The following is a 19,245-nucleotide window of genomic DNA, read 5'->3' on the forward strand; positions in this document are numbered from 1 at the left end:
CCCCAGAAGCTTTTATAACCCATATAAAATAAAAATCTATACTTTACAAAATAGGATCTTCTTTATATATATATATTTCCTTTTGTAAAATTATATGTATTTAAATACATTTGAAATGTTGCTATAGGTAAATTAGAAATTCTTTTCTAATACTATGAAAAAGGCAAGAGTTTTTATTTTCGACATACATTTTATGTTTACTTTGTCTTTTTATCCCTACTGCACCCCAAAGAACATTTTGTAACTCTTGGGGAGAAATTTGGCACCATTCAACCCTACTACTCTGAAATGAAAATACATACTAACTTTGCTCACTTTGCTGGAATTGGGGGAACCAATTTTAACAGTTTTCAGCTTTTCCTTATTAATTGTACTGCTGATTATGAAAGAGGTATTCATCCTCAAACTTAAGGAAGGACTTTTAAAAGGAGCAATGTTTCCTGGTTTTTTAAACTGTACTCTACATTGACACCACAATATAGAAATAGATTCACTTTGGAACAAACTACAAATACATTCACACAGTTTGTGACAACTTAATTGTCTAGCTAGAGAGCTGGGATAGCTTGGTTGGCTGGATGATTATAAATCCTGTCCAAGGCGTTCTATTTCCTCAATCAGGAAATCAATGTCTTGATGAGTTGCTGCTGGATTTGAGATGACCATGCGAAAGAAATTGACTTTATCTCCCAAGGGTTGGTAGCTGACCATTGTGGTTCCATACTCCATCATTCTGGCTTTAATCACAGGGGCAACCTGTGGAAGAGACCAAATGATTGTGTCTTTTTTCTTAGACAAATGTAAAAAAAAAAAATGAATCTTTTTTTTTGAAACTATGTTTCCTTTAAAAAAATTTAGTACCGTATTTGTTTTCCCTTTAAGAAGTAAATTCTTAGTTCTCTTGAGATTAGACAAAGTTACTGGTTTAACAGTGCAATATGATTAAGACCTCTGGGTTATCATGGTATAGTGATGAGAGCATCAGAGAAAAGATTCTTTCATTTGAGACCTGGCTTTTCAATTACCAGCCACATGTCTTTATCAGAGACTTAGTTTCTTCATATATAAGATGAAGTGATTCAAACAGATTCTCTCTAAAGTCTCTTCCAACTCTAATATTATATTTGATTCCGTGATCTTCAGTGCTATTATGGGAAACAAATTATGGGACTTTTGTCACGTCTCACACTAACAAGTTAGGTATAATAGTTTTTTTTTAACTTTCTTGTGATGGCTAACTGATGAGAGATAGCATAAGCGATAGAAATGATGAGAGACAGAGAGGTAGTCTGGGTGTCAGGATTCAAGTCCTATTTCTGATACATGCTATCTGAGTGGTGGTGAACAAGTCACTTAACATCTCAGTGCTCCTAGGTAACTCTCTAAAATGTGACATTTGTAGAACAGGTGCTGATTTGTATTGGAAGGAGTTTTCTGACCCGGGGTCATTCCACACCAATGACAAAACAAAACAAAACAAACAATCCATTCTACAGTTCAAGTTGTGCATTGGTAGCCAAGAGATCCCGAGATGAATCCTGATATGGGTCCCCATAGAGTATTTGGAAAATAGTTGCATAGGATGAAGGAAACAGGTAGATAGGTTGTGATCTTCATCACTGGAAGAAGTACTCAAGACCACAGACTGTCAGAACATTGAAGCATTACCTGATTGGCTTTCTTTTTTAAAGGGTGCTAGTGGTTTCTTAGGGGAAGGTGTAAATTATTTATTATTATGCTAGAGAGTAGAATGCCTAACAGCTATTCTAACCCAATAAATATAAATACATTAGAAATAAGATTTGGAAAGCTGAATAGGAAGGACAGAAGACAAATAGACCAGTAGTAACTTCCATTTGTTTCAAGAGTATTTTAAGTTTTCTGTGCTCCAACTCCATCATATTTCATTTTAAATCTTTTTTTTGGTAACATTTCAGTTTCTAAAAATCATGGTATTCTGGTGAAGTGGAGATAATTCAGAATAAGTATTTACATTGTCCAACTGGAAGAGGGAATGTGAGGAAGTGGGCAGAGTAGCATGGATACATCAAATATAAATCTAACAGAAGCGTAAAACAGATTTAGTTTCACAAAATGAGTTCTGGTCTAACGGCTAAATGTAAGTCTAAGCCTATGAAGCTGTTGTTATTGTTGAGTCATTTTTCGGTCATGTCTAACTCTCTGTGAACCAATTTAGGGTTTTCTTGGCAAAGATACTAGAGTAGTTCACCATTTCCTTCTCCAGCTCATTTTACAAATGAGAAGATTGAGACAAACAGGATTAAGTGGTCACATAGCTAGTAAATATCTGAGGCCAGATTTGAATTCAGGAAGATGAAATCTTTCTGATTCCAAGTCCAGTACTCTATCTACTGTGCCACCCAGCTGCCCATAGCCTATGGAATCAAGTCCCAATTCCTCAGTCTACTATTCAAGGCTCCACTCAAGTCTTACCTCCTTCATAAGGTTCTACATGGCAACATTAGCTAACATTTCCCCCTTACTTCAAAGAACTGTATTTGTAGTCTTCACCTTGGTTATCTACTGTTCTTTAGTCATTTTGTATATGTACATTTTATCTCTTTAATTAGGTTTTTAAACTTCTTAAAAGCAAGGACTGTCTTACATTTCTGCATCCCCTTAGCCTAACACAATGAAGAGCATATAGTAGGAACTTACTAGACACAAAACTATGTAGAATGAACACAATAAAAAAGCTTTCTATACAGTGGTATAACTTTAAATTCTAGATCCCTAAACAAAAGTTTCAAGGAAGGCCCCTGTCTTTGGCTCAGAAGAGGCAGTGAGGTATAATGGAAAGAGTACTAGATTTGATGTTGGAATACCTGGACTTCAGGTAAGTCATTTGACTTCTGTTTCCTCATCTGTAAAATGGCTATCATAATACTTGCACTGTTTACTTCACCTGGTTCTGAGGAAGCTCAAAAAGTTAGAGGATATAAAAGAATTTTATAACAAAAGCATAAAGTAGTATAAAAAGTCAGCTGTGCTAATTGCAAAATGGAAAAGGAAAGGTATCCCAGGGAAAATGGGATGTTTGTATATGTATGTATGAACGTATGTGTGTGTGTGTGTGTGTGTGTGTGTGTGTGTGAGAGAGAGAGAGAGAGAGAGACAGAGAGACAATGAGACAGAGAGAGAGAGAGAAAGAGAGAGAAAGAGAGTGCTGCATGTTGGAGGGCTTCTTGGACAGTATGTTAGTAAATATTCCCACTATCAATATATCTTTCAGTGATTCTAAAACTGAGTCTTCCCTTGAATAGTTTCTGTGAGGTAACATGTTTTACTGATACACAGGAAAAATTATATGATACTGTTATGGATGATAGCACAAGAATGTTAGTCATCCTAGGGACTTCAGGTTTATTTGAGGCACAAGTCCAACAATTTATTTTGCCTTTCAGAAATGGAGATTGTGTTTGTTTTTCTCTCCTAGATATTTAGCTTCTATTAATGGAAATAAAAATCAAAGTGATAATCGCTATAATCTTGTGATTTCTGAATCCTTATTCCTTTCCATAATAGCTTCTCTGCAGTTCCTTTCCTTAAAATGTCTAACACATATGAAATCTTTAGTTTAGGTTATAGGACCAGATTGGATAAACGCACTGGGAGTTCTTGGGCAAATCTAGTTTCCTTATCTGTTAAAAGAGAAGGTTGAACTAGATTACTTACAAGACTTCTTCCTACTCTAAACATACTATGATTGATGGAATGGTAGAAAGAGCTTTGGATTTGGCATCAGAAGACCTGGGTCCAAATCCTGATTCTTCTACTTATTTTGTAACTGACCTTGGACTCTGAGAATTAGTTTCTTTGTCTGTAAAATTAATGGGCTGGACTTCATAATTTCTAAGGTCATTTCCTGCTTGGAATGTGCTAAAATTCTGTATGACTTGTACCCATACTCAACATTGTCCTCTAATGGTGAGCTAACATACGGTGTGCTCTTCCCACTGGCATGAATGCTGAATCTGAACTGAGATTTGAAACTGGAATCTATCTAGTTGGAGTACTAGATAGTACTAGGTGAGTGCAGGGAGTGCACCTCAACAGAGGCAGACAAAAACTAAGTCCTGACGGAAAATACAGTGCTGCTGGACAGAATCACCTGGAAAATGGAAGTGGAGGAAACAAGTGAGGCTAAAGACTAGCAATTGATCGTATGCACAACCAGAACCAGAAATCTCCAATTAGAAAAGGAACTCCAGTTTCTGAGACCAATTTGAGAACTATATGAATATGAAGAAACTTAAGAAACAAGAAAGGATCCCTAATTGTTTCTATGTTTTAGCTGGTTGTTAGATTTAATGTCTGCAGATGGAGGGATGAATTTATATGAGGTCCTTATACAACATCTAGACCTTTGTGGCTATTCAAAACATGTAAGATACTGATCACAACGGACTTGACATTAAGTCCCAACTTAATGCCTAAATGGGTAACCCGAGCAAACAGCATCTAAATGGCAGAATTTTGTGAAATGTGATCACCTCTATTTTTTTAAATTAGTGAAAATCAAAGGTCAAAACATTAATCTGTTATCAGTTCACATGCCAGACAGACTTTGGAATAAACAGTATCAAAGTCCACCTGCCTTTGAACCTGGCAAATCCACAGTTGTCTAAATAGTTGTGTTACTTCTGGAAGATGCTGTAAAAGACGCAGTGCCAAATAAATGGAATATCAGTGGCAACTGATTAAACACTAACAATGAGTGCAAAGGGAGAATAAGATTCTGATGACTTGGATGCATGTATTGAGTTCTCATTTCCTTCTAGACATCAGCAGAATAAAGAAACCCACTGGGAAAAGGCTTCCCTCTCTTTCAAACTGAGAGTCCACTGGAGATCTAATCAACAGGAGCCCTGTTGGGGCTGTGGAAGTGGAGATGAAGGGCATTAGGAGATCATTCTTTACTGCTGGTCCATTAGCTTTCTCATGCTTGCTAAAATAAGGGCCAGTGAACATTTCTCCTGCTTGAGTCAACATTTGCTTTCTCCAAAGAGGGCTTATGTTAAAGTAGCAGGAATTAGGCAGGGGAGAAAGCATAGAAAATCTATTCCTACTGTGTATTAGCAAATCATAAGATATTAACACACCTATAGCTAGCTATAAAGTTTGAAAACAATTTTACATTCTCTCTCTGTCTCTCTCTCTCTGTCTCTCTCTCTCTGTCTCTCTCTCTCTCTCTCTCTCTTTGTCCCTCTTTGTTTTTCTCTCTGTCTCTCTCTCTCTCTGTCTCTTCATGCCCACCAAAAACTCCCTACAGAGAAACTCCTTCTACCAATGCAGATATAAAGACAGACAACTCCCCTCTTACTTATGGGCTTAGAGAGTTGCTTGGGGCACTGAAGTGAAATGTCTTGCCCATAGTCACACAGCCAGCCTGTGTATATGTCAAAAGCAGGATTTGAGCCATTTTTTTTCTTATGTCAAGGTTGGCCACTCTATCTACTATAGCATTTATTTCTCTTAAAGTGCTATAAATACTACTCATTTTAATAACAACAATAATAAAAGAAGATGAAGAAAACTAATCTTGAACTTTAAAGGCCACATTCATTTATCAAATTTCCCTTTCCTCCTCTATTACCCAATATTTAAAAAGCATTTACTATAGTACATCCTTCCTAAAAGTACACATCCAATGTTGTCTTTACTCTTTATTTTAGATCCATTCCTACTCATTTGTAAACCCTTCAAGCCATAATGGACTGTATTAAGGAGATAGAAGAGTTGGAGATAATAACTGAGTGTAATGAAGACAAAAGGAACCAGAGACATTGCTATCAACTTATCTGTCTTGTGACTCCAAAGCAAGTGTCCTTCAAGACTAAATAATGGTGTTTCTGAATAAAGTCCTCGGTCACCGCTCATCTGTCCTTACTTCACGTGGGTCTATCTGTATTGTAGTAATCAGTAACCTATCACAAGCTCCTTTTTTGCTTCAGTGTCTATCAGAGTGAGCCCCTTATGTGATCACAATCTTATTTTCTAACATGGACAGATTCTCCTTAATTGTATTCATGCAGAATGGCAGAGTAGAGGCTGAACTCTCTGAACGTTCCTCTCCAAACAGCTTTGAAACAACATGTCAAATAGTTGAATTCTGGGGCGGCCCGGGTCAGGATGAGACATTTTGGAAGGAAAGGCCTGTGCCACTGTGGTGGGGGCCAGCCTGGAGCACATGTGGCAGTGGCAGCAATTCTGGGCCTTGGAAAAGGCTGCAATAGTAGCAGCAGTAGGAGCAGTTTTAGGGTTGGACAACTGGTCAGAAAGAAATTATAGGGGATGCTGAGCTGGCACTTGGTGCTGCTTGGCATTGCCATTATCCATATGCCATTCTTGGTCTCAGTTGCAGGGTGGAGAGGAGTGCTTCTGGTTGGTCACAAGGGAGCAGTTTCACGGTAGAGAGGAATGTTAGTGTTTGTGGCTGTGGGGGAGCAGGGATCCCTTCCTGGGTAAAGACCAGAGGGCAGACCTGGACAGCAGTGACCATACCTCTCCTAAGATAACACTACTTTGGAAGCTCCAAGTAGAGCCCCTGAAAGCTCTGAAAACAGGAGCATGAAAAAGCCTAAAGCTTGGAACAGTGCTTCCCCTTGTTCAGGTGAGCAAAGCCTAACTTTAGCATAAAGTTCAAAGTCAAGAAATAGACTAAAAAACAACAACAACAACAAAAAGAACCTGACCATAAAAAAGCTGCTATGGTGACAGGGAAGACACAAACTTGGAAGACAGTGATATGAAAACAGGTACAAGCAAAGCCTCAAAGAAAATCCCCTTGCAAATTGGACACAAGCCCAATAAGAATTCCTAAAAGAGTTAAAGAAAGATATAAGAATGGTAGAGGAAAAATTGGGAAAAGAAATGAAAGTAATGCAAGAAAATTATGAAAAGAGAATCAATAACTTGGTAAAAGAGGCACAAAAAATACTGAAGAAATAAAAACCAGAACTGGCCAAATGGTAAAAGAGGGATACTTAAGAAATGAACTCCTTAAAAAGCAAAATAGGCCAAGTGGAAAAAGAGGTACAAAAGCTCACTGAAGAAAATAATTCCTTAAAAATTAGAATTGGGGGGCAGCTAGGTAGCGCAGTGGATAGAGCACTGGCTCTGAAGTCAGGAGGACCTGAGTTCAAATCTGGCCTCAGACCAAATACTTGACACTTACTAGCTGTGTGACCCTGGGCAAGTCACTTAACCCCAATTGCCTTCTAAAAAAATTAGAATTGGATAAATGCTAATGACTGCATTAGACATCAAGAAACAATAAAACAAAATCAAAAGAATGAAAAAATAGAGGAAGATGTGAAATTTCTCATCAGACAAACATCTGATCTAGAAAATATATCAAGGAGAGATCATTTAAGAATTATCAGACTACCAAAATGTCATGATCAAAAACAAAGAGTTTAGACATCATATTTCAAGAAATTATAAAAGAAAACTGCCCTGATATCTTAGATCCAGAGGGTAGAATAGAAATTGAAAGAAGCCACTGATCACCTCCTGAGAGAATCCAAAACAAGAACTCTCAGGAATATTATAGCCAAATTACAGAGGTCCCAGGTTAAGAAGAAAAAATTGCAAATAACCAGAAAGAACCATTTAAATATTATGGAGTCACAGTCAGGATCACACAAGAATTAGTGATTTTCACATTAAAGAGTGAAGGACTTGGAATATGATATTCTGGAAGGCAAGGCAGCTAGGGTTATAAATAACCTATGCAGCAAAACAGAGTATAATTCTTCAGGGGGAAAATGGATATTTAATGAAATAGAGGACTTTCAAGCATTTCTGATGAAAAGATTAGAGCTAAATAGAAAATCTGACATTCAGATATAAGACTCAAGAGAAGCATAAAAAGATAAACATAAAAGAGAAATCATAGAGGACTCAATAAGGTTAAACTATTTACATTCCTTTATGGAAAGGTGATACATGTAACTCCTAAGAATTTTATCATTCTTAGGGCCATTAGAAGGACTCTACATAGACAAAAGGCATGGGAACGAATTGATTACATTGGGATGATCTAAAAAATGGATGGCTGAGAAAGAAGAATGCACTAGGAAAAAGGGGAAGGGAGAGGAAGAATGGGGAAAATTATCTCACAGAAAAGATGTGCTTAAGAAAGAGTTTTTAGAGTGGAGGGGAAAGGGGATAGTAGCAAGCAATACTTGAACCTCACTCTCATTTGAATTGGTCCAAAGAGGGAATTTTATATATATATGTGTGTGTGTGTGTGTGTGTGTGTGTATGTATGTGTATATATATATATATATATATATATGTATGTATATGTAAACCTCACTCTCATCTGAATTGGTCCAAAGAGGGAATTATATACATACATATATATATACATATACATATACATATATATATATACATATACACACATATAAACACACAGTCAATTGGGTATAGAAATCTTATTGTTGTTCAGTTGTTTTTTAGTTGTGTCTGACTCTTCATGATCCTGTTTGGGGTTTTCTTGGCAAAGATACTGGAGCAGGTTGTCGTTTCCTTCTCCAGCTCATTTTATAGATGAGAAAACTGAAACAAATAGGGTTAAGTGATTTGGCTAAGGTCAAAAAGCTAGTAAGTGTCTCAGGCCAGATTACACTCAGGAAGATGGGTCTTCCTGACTCCAGGACCAGCACTCTATCCATTGTGCCACCTAGCTGACAGAAATCTATCTTACCAAAAAGAGAAGTAAGAGAGGAAGGAGATAAGAGAAAGATAGGGGTGATAAAAGGGAGAGAGGGTTAAGCGAGGCAGTAGTCAAAAGCAAAACAAATGTTTGAGAAGGGACAGGGTAAAAACAGAGAGGAGGATAAACAGAAGAAAATAGGATGAAGGGAAATACACAGTTAGTAATCATAACTGTGAATGTGAATGGAATGAGCTCACTCAAAATGGAAGCAGATAGCAGAATGGATTAGAAACCAGAATCCAACAATATGTTGTTTACAAGAAACATGCTAGAAATAGAAAGACATATACGGAGTTAAAATAAGACACTATAGCAGAATCTATTATGCTTCAGCTGAAGTAAAAAAAAAAATCAGGGCAGCAGTCATGATGTTAGACAAAGCATGAATAAACCTAATTAAAAGATAATCAGGGAAACTACATTTTGCTAAAAGATACCATGCACAATAAAGTACTGCCAAAAATGTTTACACCAAGTTTCTCTGATAAAGGCCTCATTTCTCATACACACACACACACACACACACACACACACACAAATATATATATAAGAGAGAGAGAGAGAACTGAATCAAATTTATAAAAATAAGAGCCATTCTCTAATTGATAAATGGTCAAAGAATATGAACAGGATATTTTCAGAAAAAGAAATAGAAGCTATCAATAGCTACAGAAAAATGCTCTAAATCACAATTGATTAGTGAAATGAAAATTGAAACAACTCTGAAGTATCGCCTTATACTATTAGATTGGCTAAGATGACAGAAAAGGAAGGTGATAAATGTTAGAGAGCATGTGGAGAAATAGGGACACTAATGCACTATTGGTGGAATTGTAAATGGGCCCTACCATTTTGGAGTAAAATTTGGAACTGTGCCCAAAGGGCTATAAAATTGTGCATACCCTTTAATCCAGCAATACCACTACTAGGTCTATATCCCAAGGAGATCAAAGAAAAAGGGGAAAGGACTTACATGTACACAAATATTTATAGCAGCTTTTGTTGTGGTGGCAAAGAAGTGGAAATTGAGGGGATGCCCACCAACTGGGGAATGGCTGAACAAATTACGGTAAACTGTGCTGTGGAGTCCCTATTGGGGAAAAGCTATAAAACACAGTAAGAAGTGAAAACCATAACTTACACACTGTGACCGGTAAAAACCATAACCTAGATAGTGTGATCAGTGAAAGCCATAACACGGACAAAGTGGCCAGTTAATGACCAGTACATGACCAGTACACAACCCTGTGCTTGGACATTTACCCAACAGTCCTGGCTTAATGCCCAAGCTTGGAAATGAGCTCATTACCAAGCAGAAAACCCAAAATTTCCACTAATCTGCAGTGAAGCACTCTATAACTCCTCCTCCCTTTGTCTGATTTCTATAATTATCACTGGGGTTTCCTGGGGTTTTCATGGGGATCAATTCATTATTGAGACTGTTTCATCTGGCAGCCACCCCAGACTGGCATAATTACTGTAAGTAATCCTATTGATTAAACTACTATCTATAATCAATCTGGAGCTCCTGGCCTCTTTCTTTGGTATAAAATCAACTCCTCTGTTTGGGGAAGCCAAGAATATCCCAGTCCATGGGTATATTGGCCCTTGGGAAGATAGAGAGTTCCCCAGCCAAGGGAATTCCAGACCTCATAGTGCTGTCAGAAATGATGAGCAGGATGGTTTCAGAAAAACCTGGGAAGACACATGTGAATTAATGCAGAATGAAATGAGCAGAACCAGGAGATCATTGTACACAGTAACAGCAATACTGTAATGATGATCAACTGTGAACACCTTAGCTACTCTGATCAACAGTGACCCAAGACAATTCCAAAAGACCCATAATAAAAAATCCTGTCCACCTCCAGAGAGAGAGAACTTATTAACTCTGAGTGCAAATTGAAGTATAATTTTCCCTTTCTTTTTTTTTTTGCCTTTTTTGTGTGACATGCCTAATATGGAAATAAGTTTTGCATGATTTCACATGTATAATTGATATCATATTGCTTGCCTTCTCAATGAGTCATGTAGGGATTGGAGAGAGAGAATTCAAAATTAAAAAAAAATAAATTTGAAAAAATTTATTTGCGAGGATAAGACTATCTATGTCTGGAAACTTGCTTCTGCTGTCCAGAGGTCTGTCTTTTTGTTTCTATACACAGGCTGGTTATAGTGGCTTTTGACCACCTACCATGGGATACCCTGCCTAGCATTCATAATGGGCCAGTCAATTCCTTTATTATCAGGAGACTTTCCTGCCACCTTTAACAGGTTGCCTAATTAACATATCAGGATCTGATCCCCACAATTCCTTATTATCAATTAAATGTACTCCCTCTGGCCAGTAACCAACTTTGCCTCAATGGGACTGATTTGGTCTTAGGCCCTGGCCCTATCTAAGGGTTGGGGAAAGTGGACACTACCCTGGTTCTGTTCTGGCCTCCCTTTAAGTCACATGTATAAATATATACACTATCCCCCTTCAATTCTATGGGCTCTTTTTATTCCTTAGATTTGACCTGTTTCCCTTCAGCCCTTCTCTGGTTAGATTATTTTTGAAGGTCTTTTTGCTGAACAAAACTCTTTTCTCAAAAATGTTTTCTCCTTTGTTTTAGATATAAATGGAGAAAGGTTAAACTTAAAATACATATGTGGTTACATTTCCATTTCTTGCCAGTGACCAGGCAGCTAAAGCAATTATCCAGACAGACAGATTCAGTAATGAAAAGAGAGGGGTAGAAGAGAGGATTCAGTATGAGTTTCTCAGCATCCTTTTCCAATATTCAGATTGTCAAGAGTATGTTAAAGATTTGATGGTATGCTAACCTTGATTGCCAGGGAAAGATTTCCATTTCTATCACACGTTATATAATATGCTAAAACCTACATTTGTGATTTTAAAGAGGAAAATCTGAGTTCAAATTTTACCTTTAACAATTGTTGGCTATATAAATGTAGATAAATCACTTAAACTCAATGAGTTTCAATTTCCTTGTGCATAAATTCGAATATATGCAGGATTTGTTTGTAATTTGTAATCACTGTTTGTAATTCCTGATATGGGAACTCCCTATGCCAATTACAGATCTAACCCAACTCATCCTAACATAGAAAATAAGTCTTATGGAATTTCCTGAGGAACATAGAGGTTAAGTGACTTGCCTAGGGTCACACCACTAGGAGGAAAAAGGGCAGGATTTGAATTCTGGTCATCTTGACTCCTAGCCTAGTATTCTATTCGTTACTTTATACAGTCAGTTGTAATCAGGGGTTAATAATATTTATTTGAAATATCTACCTATCTGGGTTGTTTTAAGCCTCAAATCAAATGATGTATATAAAGTGCTTTGCCAACTTTAAAGTGTCATTCAAATGAACCATTGAATAAATTTCATAATCTTCATCTTCCTTCAAGGATCAGCTCAGATGCTGACTCCCCCTTCTCGGATCTCTCATTTTTAGTGCTTTCTTTTGGCTTAGTTGTTACTACACTGCTTAGTCTAATCTCTTCCTAGTCACCTTCACATCCTACCTTGTATTATATTCATCTGTGTACAAGCTTTATCCTTCTAGGAGAATGTAAGTTTCCTGAAGACAGATACTGTTGTGTTTTTGTCTGTCCTGCTTGGACCTAACATAGTGCCTTGAAGATAGTAAGTCCTTAATAACTGTTTGTTGGGTTGAATTGATTCTTCCCCTAGTTGGTGGTTTTATTTAGGAGAAGAAAAAAGAATGGACTCATCTGACTCTAGTATTCTTGTTAAAATAAGTAAAGTTAGTTACTAATAAAGGCAATTTTTATAATTTAAATAAGAAAATATCATTCCTGATACTGTCAGGAAAATCACAGATTTTCTTCTCATATAATCAATATTCTTCTCATTTCTTCTCAAGCGACTCCTTCCTAGAATATGTTTGTCATCTCTCAGATCATCTCTTAGGGATCTTGATTCACTTTTGATGGTTTTCCTTCTCTCATCTGCCTGTAACCTGGCTTTTGGTCTTGCCACAGAAAGACAGAGAAGGCCAGAAGTCTGTTCAAGTTTGAGGTGAGAGGCCAGATCACAGGAACTTTTAACCTTGAACTTGATCAGGCTTCTGGGCCCCTCAAGGCTTTCTTGTCATTGTCCCTGTAAGTGGGACCAAAAAGCAGATTATTCATCCAAGCTAAAATACATTTCCAATTGATAATTCTAAACAATCCGCTTTTAGCCACAGTCCTCAGCAGAAGAGGAAACCTATACTAATTTTGGAAGTGATAATAAAAGACCCACATATAACTTTCCATTTCTCAGATTATTTTGGGGAGCGAATCTCTGATAATTCAGAAGGAAAAGAAAATATTTTTCTCAAAGTGAAATTCTCCTTCACTTCTCCTACTTTCTCCCAACTACAACCTCACATTTCCTGCCCTTGACAAGCACTCCCTTAGAAGAGGGAACATAAGGTGCAATCTCAGGAATTTCTGCTTCAAAAGTGTGTTTGACTCACTCACTGGATGGGTGCTGCCCTGTATCAGAGTTTCTAAAAAGGCCCACTCCCCACACAGTCCCTCAGAGAGAGGTTCTGCAGGACAGCTTTTGTTTTGCATGCTACCTGGAGAAACTGAAGACAGTAATAACCTGTTTCAGGTTCCTTAATGAATCAGGTAACGAGCTTAGTAGGGACTGGGCTAGATCTCTGACACAAGGGAGGTAGCTCCCCATGGCTTGTTTGTAGGTTAGGACCTGAGATTTCATTGGTGAAAGGAACTTGTGGTGAGGACACTTTTCTATCAATAAAGACCCCCGATTTTCTACAACTAATAGTCTTAAAGAAGGGGATCTCAACCTGGGGGCTATGGCCTTATTAAAAATTTTTTTTTGGATAACTGTTAGTATAATAAGTTTCATTTGTCATCTTAAGTATTTTATTTTATACATTTCAAAACATTGTTCAGGGGCAGCTAGGTGGCATACTGGATGGAGCACAGGCCCTGGAGTCAGGAGGACTTGAGTTCAAATCTGGCCTGTCACTTACTAGCTGTGTGACCCTGGGCAAGTCACTTGACCCCAATTGCCTTCAAAAATTAAAAAAAAAATTAAAAAACATTATTCTAAGAACAAATCTACAGGCTTCATCAGATGCTAAGAGGATCTAGAAAATGAAAAAGATAAGCAATCCTATCTTAGAGAAGTACCTTGGACATTGAGAGGTTGAGTGATTTGTACAACCAATCTATATTAGAGTCAGAACTTGAACTCGGCTCTCTCTATCTGCTGGATCATGTGGTCCCACTCTCCCACAGGTAAGTACTAAAAAAGACCCCAAGTTCGCATACATATGTATATGCATATATGTGTGTCTATGCATGTATATGTGAATATATGCATGTATATGTGTATGAATATATGTGCTGTGTATATGCATACATATATATGTATATTGTATCTATAAATATACACACTTATGTATGTATGCCTGTGCAAACATATGTGTGTGTGAGCATGTGTGTGTATGTGTACATATATTGTGTTTACTTATTTCTATTGGTTGTGTATATCCTTAAAATCCTACTATTGTCACCAAGGCCCAGCCTCTCCCTTTATACTCTTCTTCCCTGGGTTAATGGCCTTCCTGGACTTCTTTTTCCCTTCAAGGCTGCTTTTAATGTTCATTTTACACTGATTTTACTTGTATCAGATTATATCAGACCATGTGGGAGGGGTACACAATGTGTGTGTGACTTCCAATGTGGCAACTAGGTGGCACAGTGCATAGAATGCCAGACCCAGAGTCAGAAAGACTCATCTTCCTTAGTCCAGATCTGGCCTCAGACACTTCCTAGCTGTGTGACCTTGGGCAAATCACTTCATCCTGTTTGCCTCAGTTTCCTCATCTGTAAAATGAGCTGGAGAAGGAAATGGCAAACCACTCCAATATCTCTGCCAAGACAACCCCAAATGAGGTCATGGAGAGTCAGACACGACTGAAGCAAATGAACAGCAGTTAACAACAAATCACGTCCCTCCAGATCTTCTGTTTCCTAGGCTCAATGCCCACAGCTCTTTCAATGAATCCTCCCATGGCGTGATCTCAAGGCCCTTCACTGTCCTGGTCCCTTTCCTCAGACACTACCCCGTGATCAGTTGCCTTCCTCAAAAGGGCTCTCTTGAACTGCACACAGGTGAATTCTCTTACGGTCTTGCCGTGAATACTTCAGTGAGAGGCACGAAGGCTGTTCTACTGCTGCCTCGTCTACAGCCCTCGAGCCAGCTTCGCTTCAACATTCCATCCGTGTCCCTGCTGCCATTTTAATGCTCTAGTAATGGCAATGGAGGAAGGGTGATCGCTTAATTATTTAGTTTTAAGACACAATAAATTCTCCTGTAAGCACAGGGAAGTAAATGAAGGTATTGAGAGCATAGGCATTTTCAGGTTTCCTAAAATTGCTATTAACAAGCACTCTATGCTTACAAAAGAGTTTACAACAACTCAAGCGGAAAACCGATGTACAGATGTCACATTTCTCTTAAACACTGTCCATCGTGTGTATGCATACGTATATACATAAGTAGAAAACCCAATATACATATCATAGGAACTCATGGATCATTTACCTTTAAGAGACGACTCATTCTTTCTTCCTTGTCTTCCAAGTGCCGTAAACTTGGGGGGATATACCAGAAGCAGACATTTGTGTGCTGAGGCTACATGGGAAAATAATCAAACAAGACTTTGTTTCATAATTAATATTTAAAGTAGGTTAGTACCAATGACTGCAAATCAGCGTTCTTTGATTTACACTCTATGAAACACCTACTGATGACTGATATGTTAACAGTGAATTTATTTAATGAATGAATGACAGGATATGCTATATGTATGATATTTGTAATAAATTGGGAGATCCAGATATGGTGGCGCACATCTATAACCCCCATTACTAGGAAAGCTAAGGTTGGTGAATCTCGTGCGCTTAGGAATGTTGAGCAGCAATGGGCTATGCTCATTAGGTGTCTGCACTAAGTTTGGCATCAATATGCAAGTCCATCAGAAATGGTGAGGGGCTACCAGTTTGCCTAAAGAAGGGACAAACTGACCCAGGTCTGAAATGGAGCAGGTCAAAGTTTCTGACAATCAGTAGTGGAAATGGGCCCATGAGTAGACCCTGAACTTCCAGGGTGAGGTAGAGAGATACAGTTTTTATGTTTTGTTTTATTTTGTTTTGGCTAGGCAGTGGGGTTAAGTGATTTGCCCACGTCACACAGCTTATAAGTGTCAAGTGTCTGAGGCCAATGCTCTACCCACTGCACCACCTACCTGCCCTGAGATATACAGTCTTTAAAAAAATCAGGAGACATCAACCCAGTAACATATCTCTATAGCCTCAATCTATTTGTCCTATAAATATAGCATGGGGAGTTGATGTGAGATACCTATATTGAGTAATGGACTTGCATGTCTATATGGCATAGGGAAAAACTATTCCAGAATTAATGGGTACAGAAGGGGTAGAAATTAGAAAAACCACACTGGAAAACTGGAAAACAGACTATACACTTTTCCCTGTTTCTCTTCCTATATCTAATTAGTTCACAAGACCTATCAATTCACTTTCATATCTCTCTCCATGTCTGTCCGTTTATTTTTATTCTTACTGCTACCATTCTAGACCCTCATCATATCTCATCTGGATTATTGTGATGGCTTCCTAACTGGTTTCCTTGATTCCAGTCTCTCCCCTATCTAATCCATCCTCCATAGCTAATGAAATGATATTCCAAAGGCACAGGTATGGCCATGTTACTGTCCTGATCAAAAACCATTTCGTGACCCACTGTTGACCCCAGGATAAAATACAAACACAAACACAAAGCCCTCCATTTAACACCCTTTACAGTCTGACTCCACCTTACTTTTTCAGGGTGCTAACAGTGTCAGGGGAGGAAGGGGATGTGGAATAAACAGAATTTAGCAACTGATTGCACATGGAGGATAAGAGAGTGTGGAGTCCAAGATAACCTCTAAATAAGAGTTTTTGTAGCCCCTGCATCTCATGAATATACCATTAAAGTGACCATTCTGGATCATGGAAACTACCATCGCACACGCTGCTTCCCAGACATGATTAACACAAGACACAGACAATTTATTATTTGGAGCAAAGTCAGGATTAGGTAAATCAGAGGACAGCCATACCTTCCCATCAAACACCATTTCATATCCTTCTCTGTTTTTTATAAGATTGTATAAATACTCTGCCAGCTCCAAACACTTGTCAATTTGTGCTTCAAATCCGGTGGTCCCCTAAGAGAAGGAATGTAAAGTTTAGTTAGTGCCTGATGGGGGAAAATGGAGCTTTCAGTTCAAGCTAGAAATAGTCCATGCAGATTCCAGAAGCCAGACTCCTACTTTACAGCCTCTGTAACACTTTCCTCTCAAGTTTTGTTTCTGGAGCCCCTGGAAATAGCCTTGCAAATATATAAAATAGGCAGTGTGGTACAGTGGAGAGAGCTCTGGATCTGGAGTCAAAGAATCTGGGTCCAGATCCTAGCTTTACAACTAACTAGCTGTGTAGCTTTGAGCAAGTTGATTAGTCTTGCCGGGCCTCAGTTTATTCATCTGTAAAATGAAGGGGCTGGATTGGATGCTTTTAAGGACCCTACCCTATCTGCACCTATGATCTTAATTCTAAGTAGCTTTGGTCTCCTATTGATTAACCCTAAGACAGCACACTCTAGAGAATGGCTTTTAAAATGATTTCTCTCCTTCATCCTTTAACATTTATTGAGTGCCAATGGAATGACTTAGAAAATAGCTACTACCCATAACAGGAGCACTTAACGTTTTTCTAACAATAATTAAACCGAGGTGGATAACTCAAAGTGATAACTTTCCTGTTTATAGTCTAATTTTATGTGGTCTGGCTGGGAAAAGACAGAGATATATGTCATTGTCTCTTAACAAATGAAACACAGTCTAAGTCAAGGGGATGTGACATCTTATATTCTGCAGAATGCTCCCTCAACCCCTCAGATCCAGGATAATACTGGGTTCTAGTTTAGCCCTGGTGGAACACAGGGTTTTAGCCTACCTCTGGTGTGCTCTGGTCTGCCATCATTAGATGTTCTGATTGCTTAGGATTAATCTAGAAATGGGGGTCCATTTAGCATGGACCTTGGGATGGCCAAACGTTTCTCTTACAAGCTGGAACTTTGGACCACTGTGGATGGATGTGAACCTCAAGAAAATCAGCTCTAGGGCTATAGACTGGTTATAACCAGGACCAGGATGAGTCAGTAATTAAGGGAGGAAGATTAGGCTTCAGAATTAGTCCTGTTCCTGTTTCTGCCATTAACTCATTGTGTGACCCTGGCCAAATCATTTAACCTCCATGGGCCTAAATTTCCTTATTCATTAAATAGGTAACACTTTACTTACCATAAAGAAATATTTGCTACAATTGGTAAACTTTGGATGAAATCAATCAACTAACATTTATTAAGCACCTACTTAGGCACTGGGGTAGAAGTAAAATTGTCTTGGCACTCAAGGAACTTACATTCTAGCATTTTAATTAAATATACAAACACTAATAATAATATTATAAATATAATATAATATATAAAATTATAATATAATAAAAAATAATTAAAATAAATAATTAAAATATTTTAAAAGTTTTTAATATGTCCTTTTTTCTGACAAGCTGTGGGAAATGATGTCCTATGACACCAATATATGACTTGCATATTTTCCTATGAGCATTTTTCAAAAGTTCTAGAATTAAAATAAATTTTGAGTTAGGAGAGACCTCAGAGGTCATCTAATTGAACCCCCTCACTTTACAAATGAGAATGGTGAAGTCCCCAAACTACGTGACTTGCCCAAGGTCATATGGGTAGTGAGTGGCAAAGCTAGGATTCAAACTCAGATCCTTTGACTCCAAAGCCAGCATAGTCACTATGATGATAATTCAAATAGAAAGCAGAAGAATATTAGGTCATTACAAGGATCCTGAAGGCTTAATAGGGAGTGTCCACCCTCCTACTGATTATAAAAAAAACAGTGACAGAGAGGGCACGAGCCAATGGAGCACATCATTGCCCCAAGGTTTTTGATATAACTGATGAAGGTCAGCTAAAGACCAATTCTTCTCAGCTCCTTCTCATGGAATAAACAGATTCTTAGTCTGGGAGGGTCCAATTGAAAGCTCCCTATGTGCCCAGTTAGTCTGTCTTAGTAAGAATTCGTGGAACAGTCAGGTGGCTCAGTGGATAGATCACTGGCACTGGAGTCAAGCAGACCTGAATTCAAATCCTGCCCCAGACATGTACTAGCTGTGTGACCATGGGCAAGTCACTTACCCCCAATTGCCTCAAAAAAGGAGGAGAAGGGGAAGGAAAAGGGGAAGGAGAAGGGAAAGGAGAAGGAGTAGGAGAAGAAGAAGAAGAAGAAGAAGAAGAAGAAGAAGAAGAAGAAGAAGAAGAAGAAGAAGAAGAAGAAGAAGA

The 19,245-nt window shown here is 38.2% G+C and overlaps 1 protein-coding gene across 1 annotated transcript in view; it reads right to left on the reverse strand.

Annotated features, from left to right (window-relative positions):
* Positions 1-582: 582 nt before the first annotated feature.
* Positions 583-19,245, reverse strand: part of GAD2 (glutamate decarboxylase 2) — an 82,869-nt gene continuing 64,206 nt past the window's right edge. The window contains exons 14-16 of the mRNA XM_027841623.1: positions 16,934-17,041; positions 15,352-15,441; positions 583-756 (exon numbers count right to left, since the gene is read on the reverse strand). Coding sequence (XP_027697424.1) covers positions 583-756; positions 15,352-15,441; positions 16,934-17,041 — 372 coding nt within the window. The remainder of the gene's footprint in view (positions 757-15,351; positions 15,442-16,933; positions 17,042-19,245) is intronic.

This window comes from Vombatus ursinus, unplaced genomic scaffold (genome assembly GCF_900497805.2).
Source record: "Vombatus ursinus unplaced genomic scaffold, bare-nosed wombat genome assembly UNPS02014861.1, whole genome shotgun sequence".
Classification (NCBI taxonomy): domain Eukaryota; kingdom Metazoa; phylum Chordata; class Mammalia; order Diprotodontia; family Vombatidae; genus Vombatus; species Vombatus ursinus.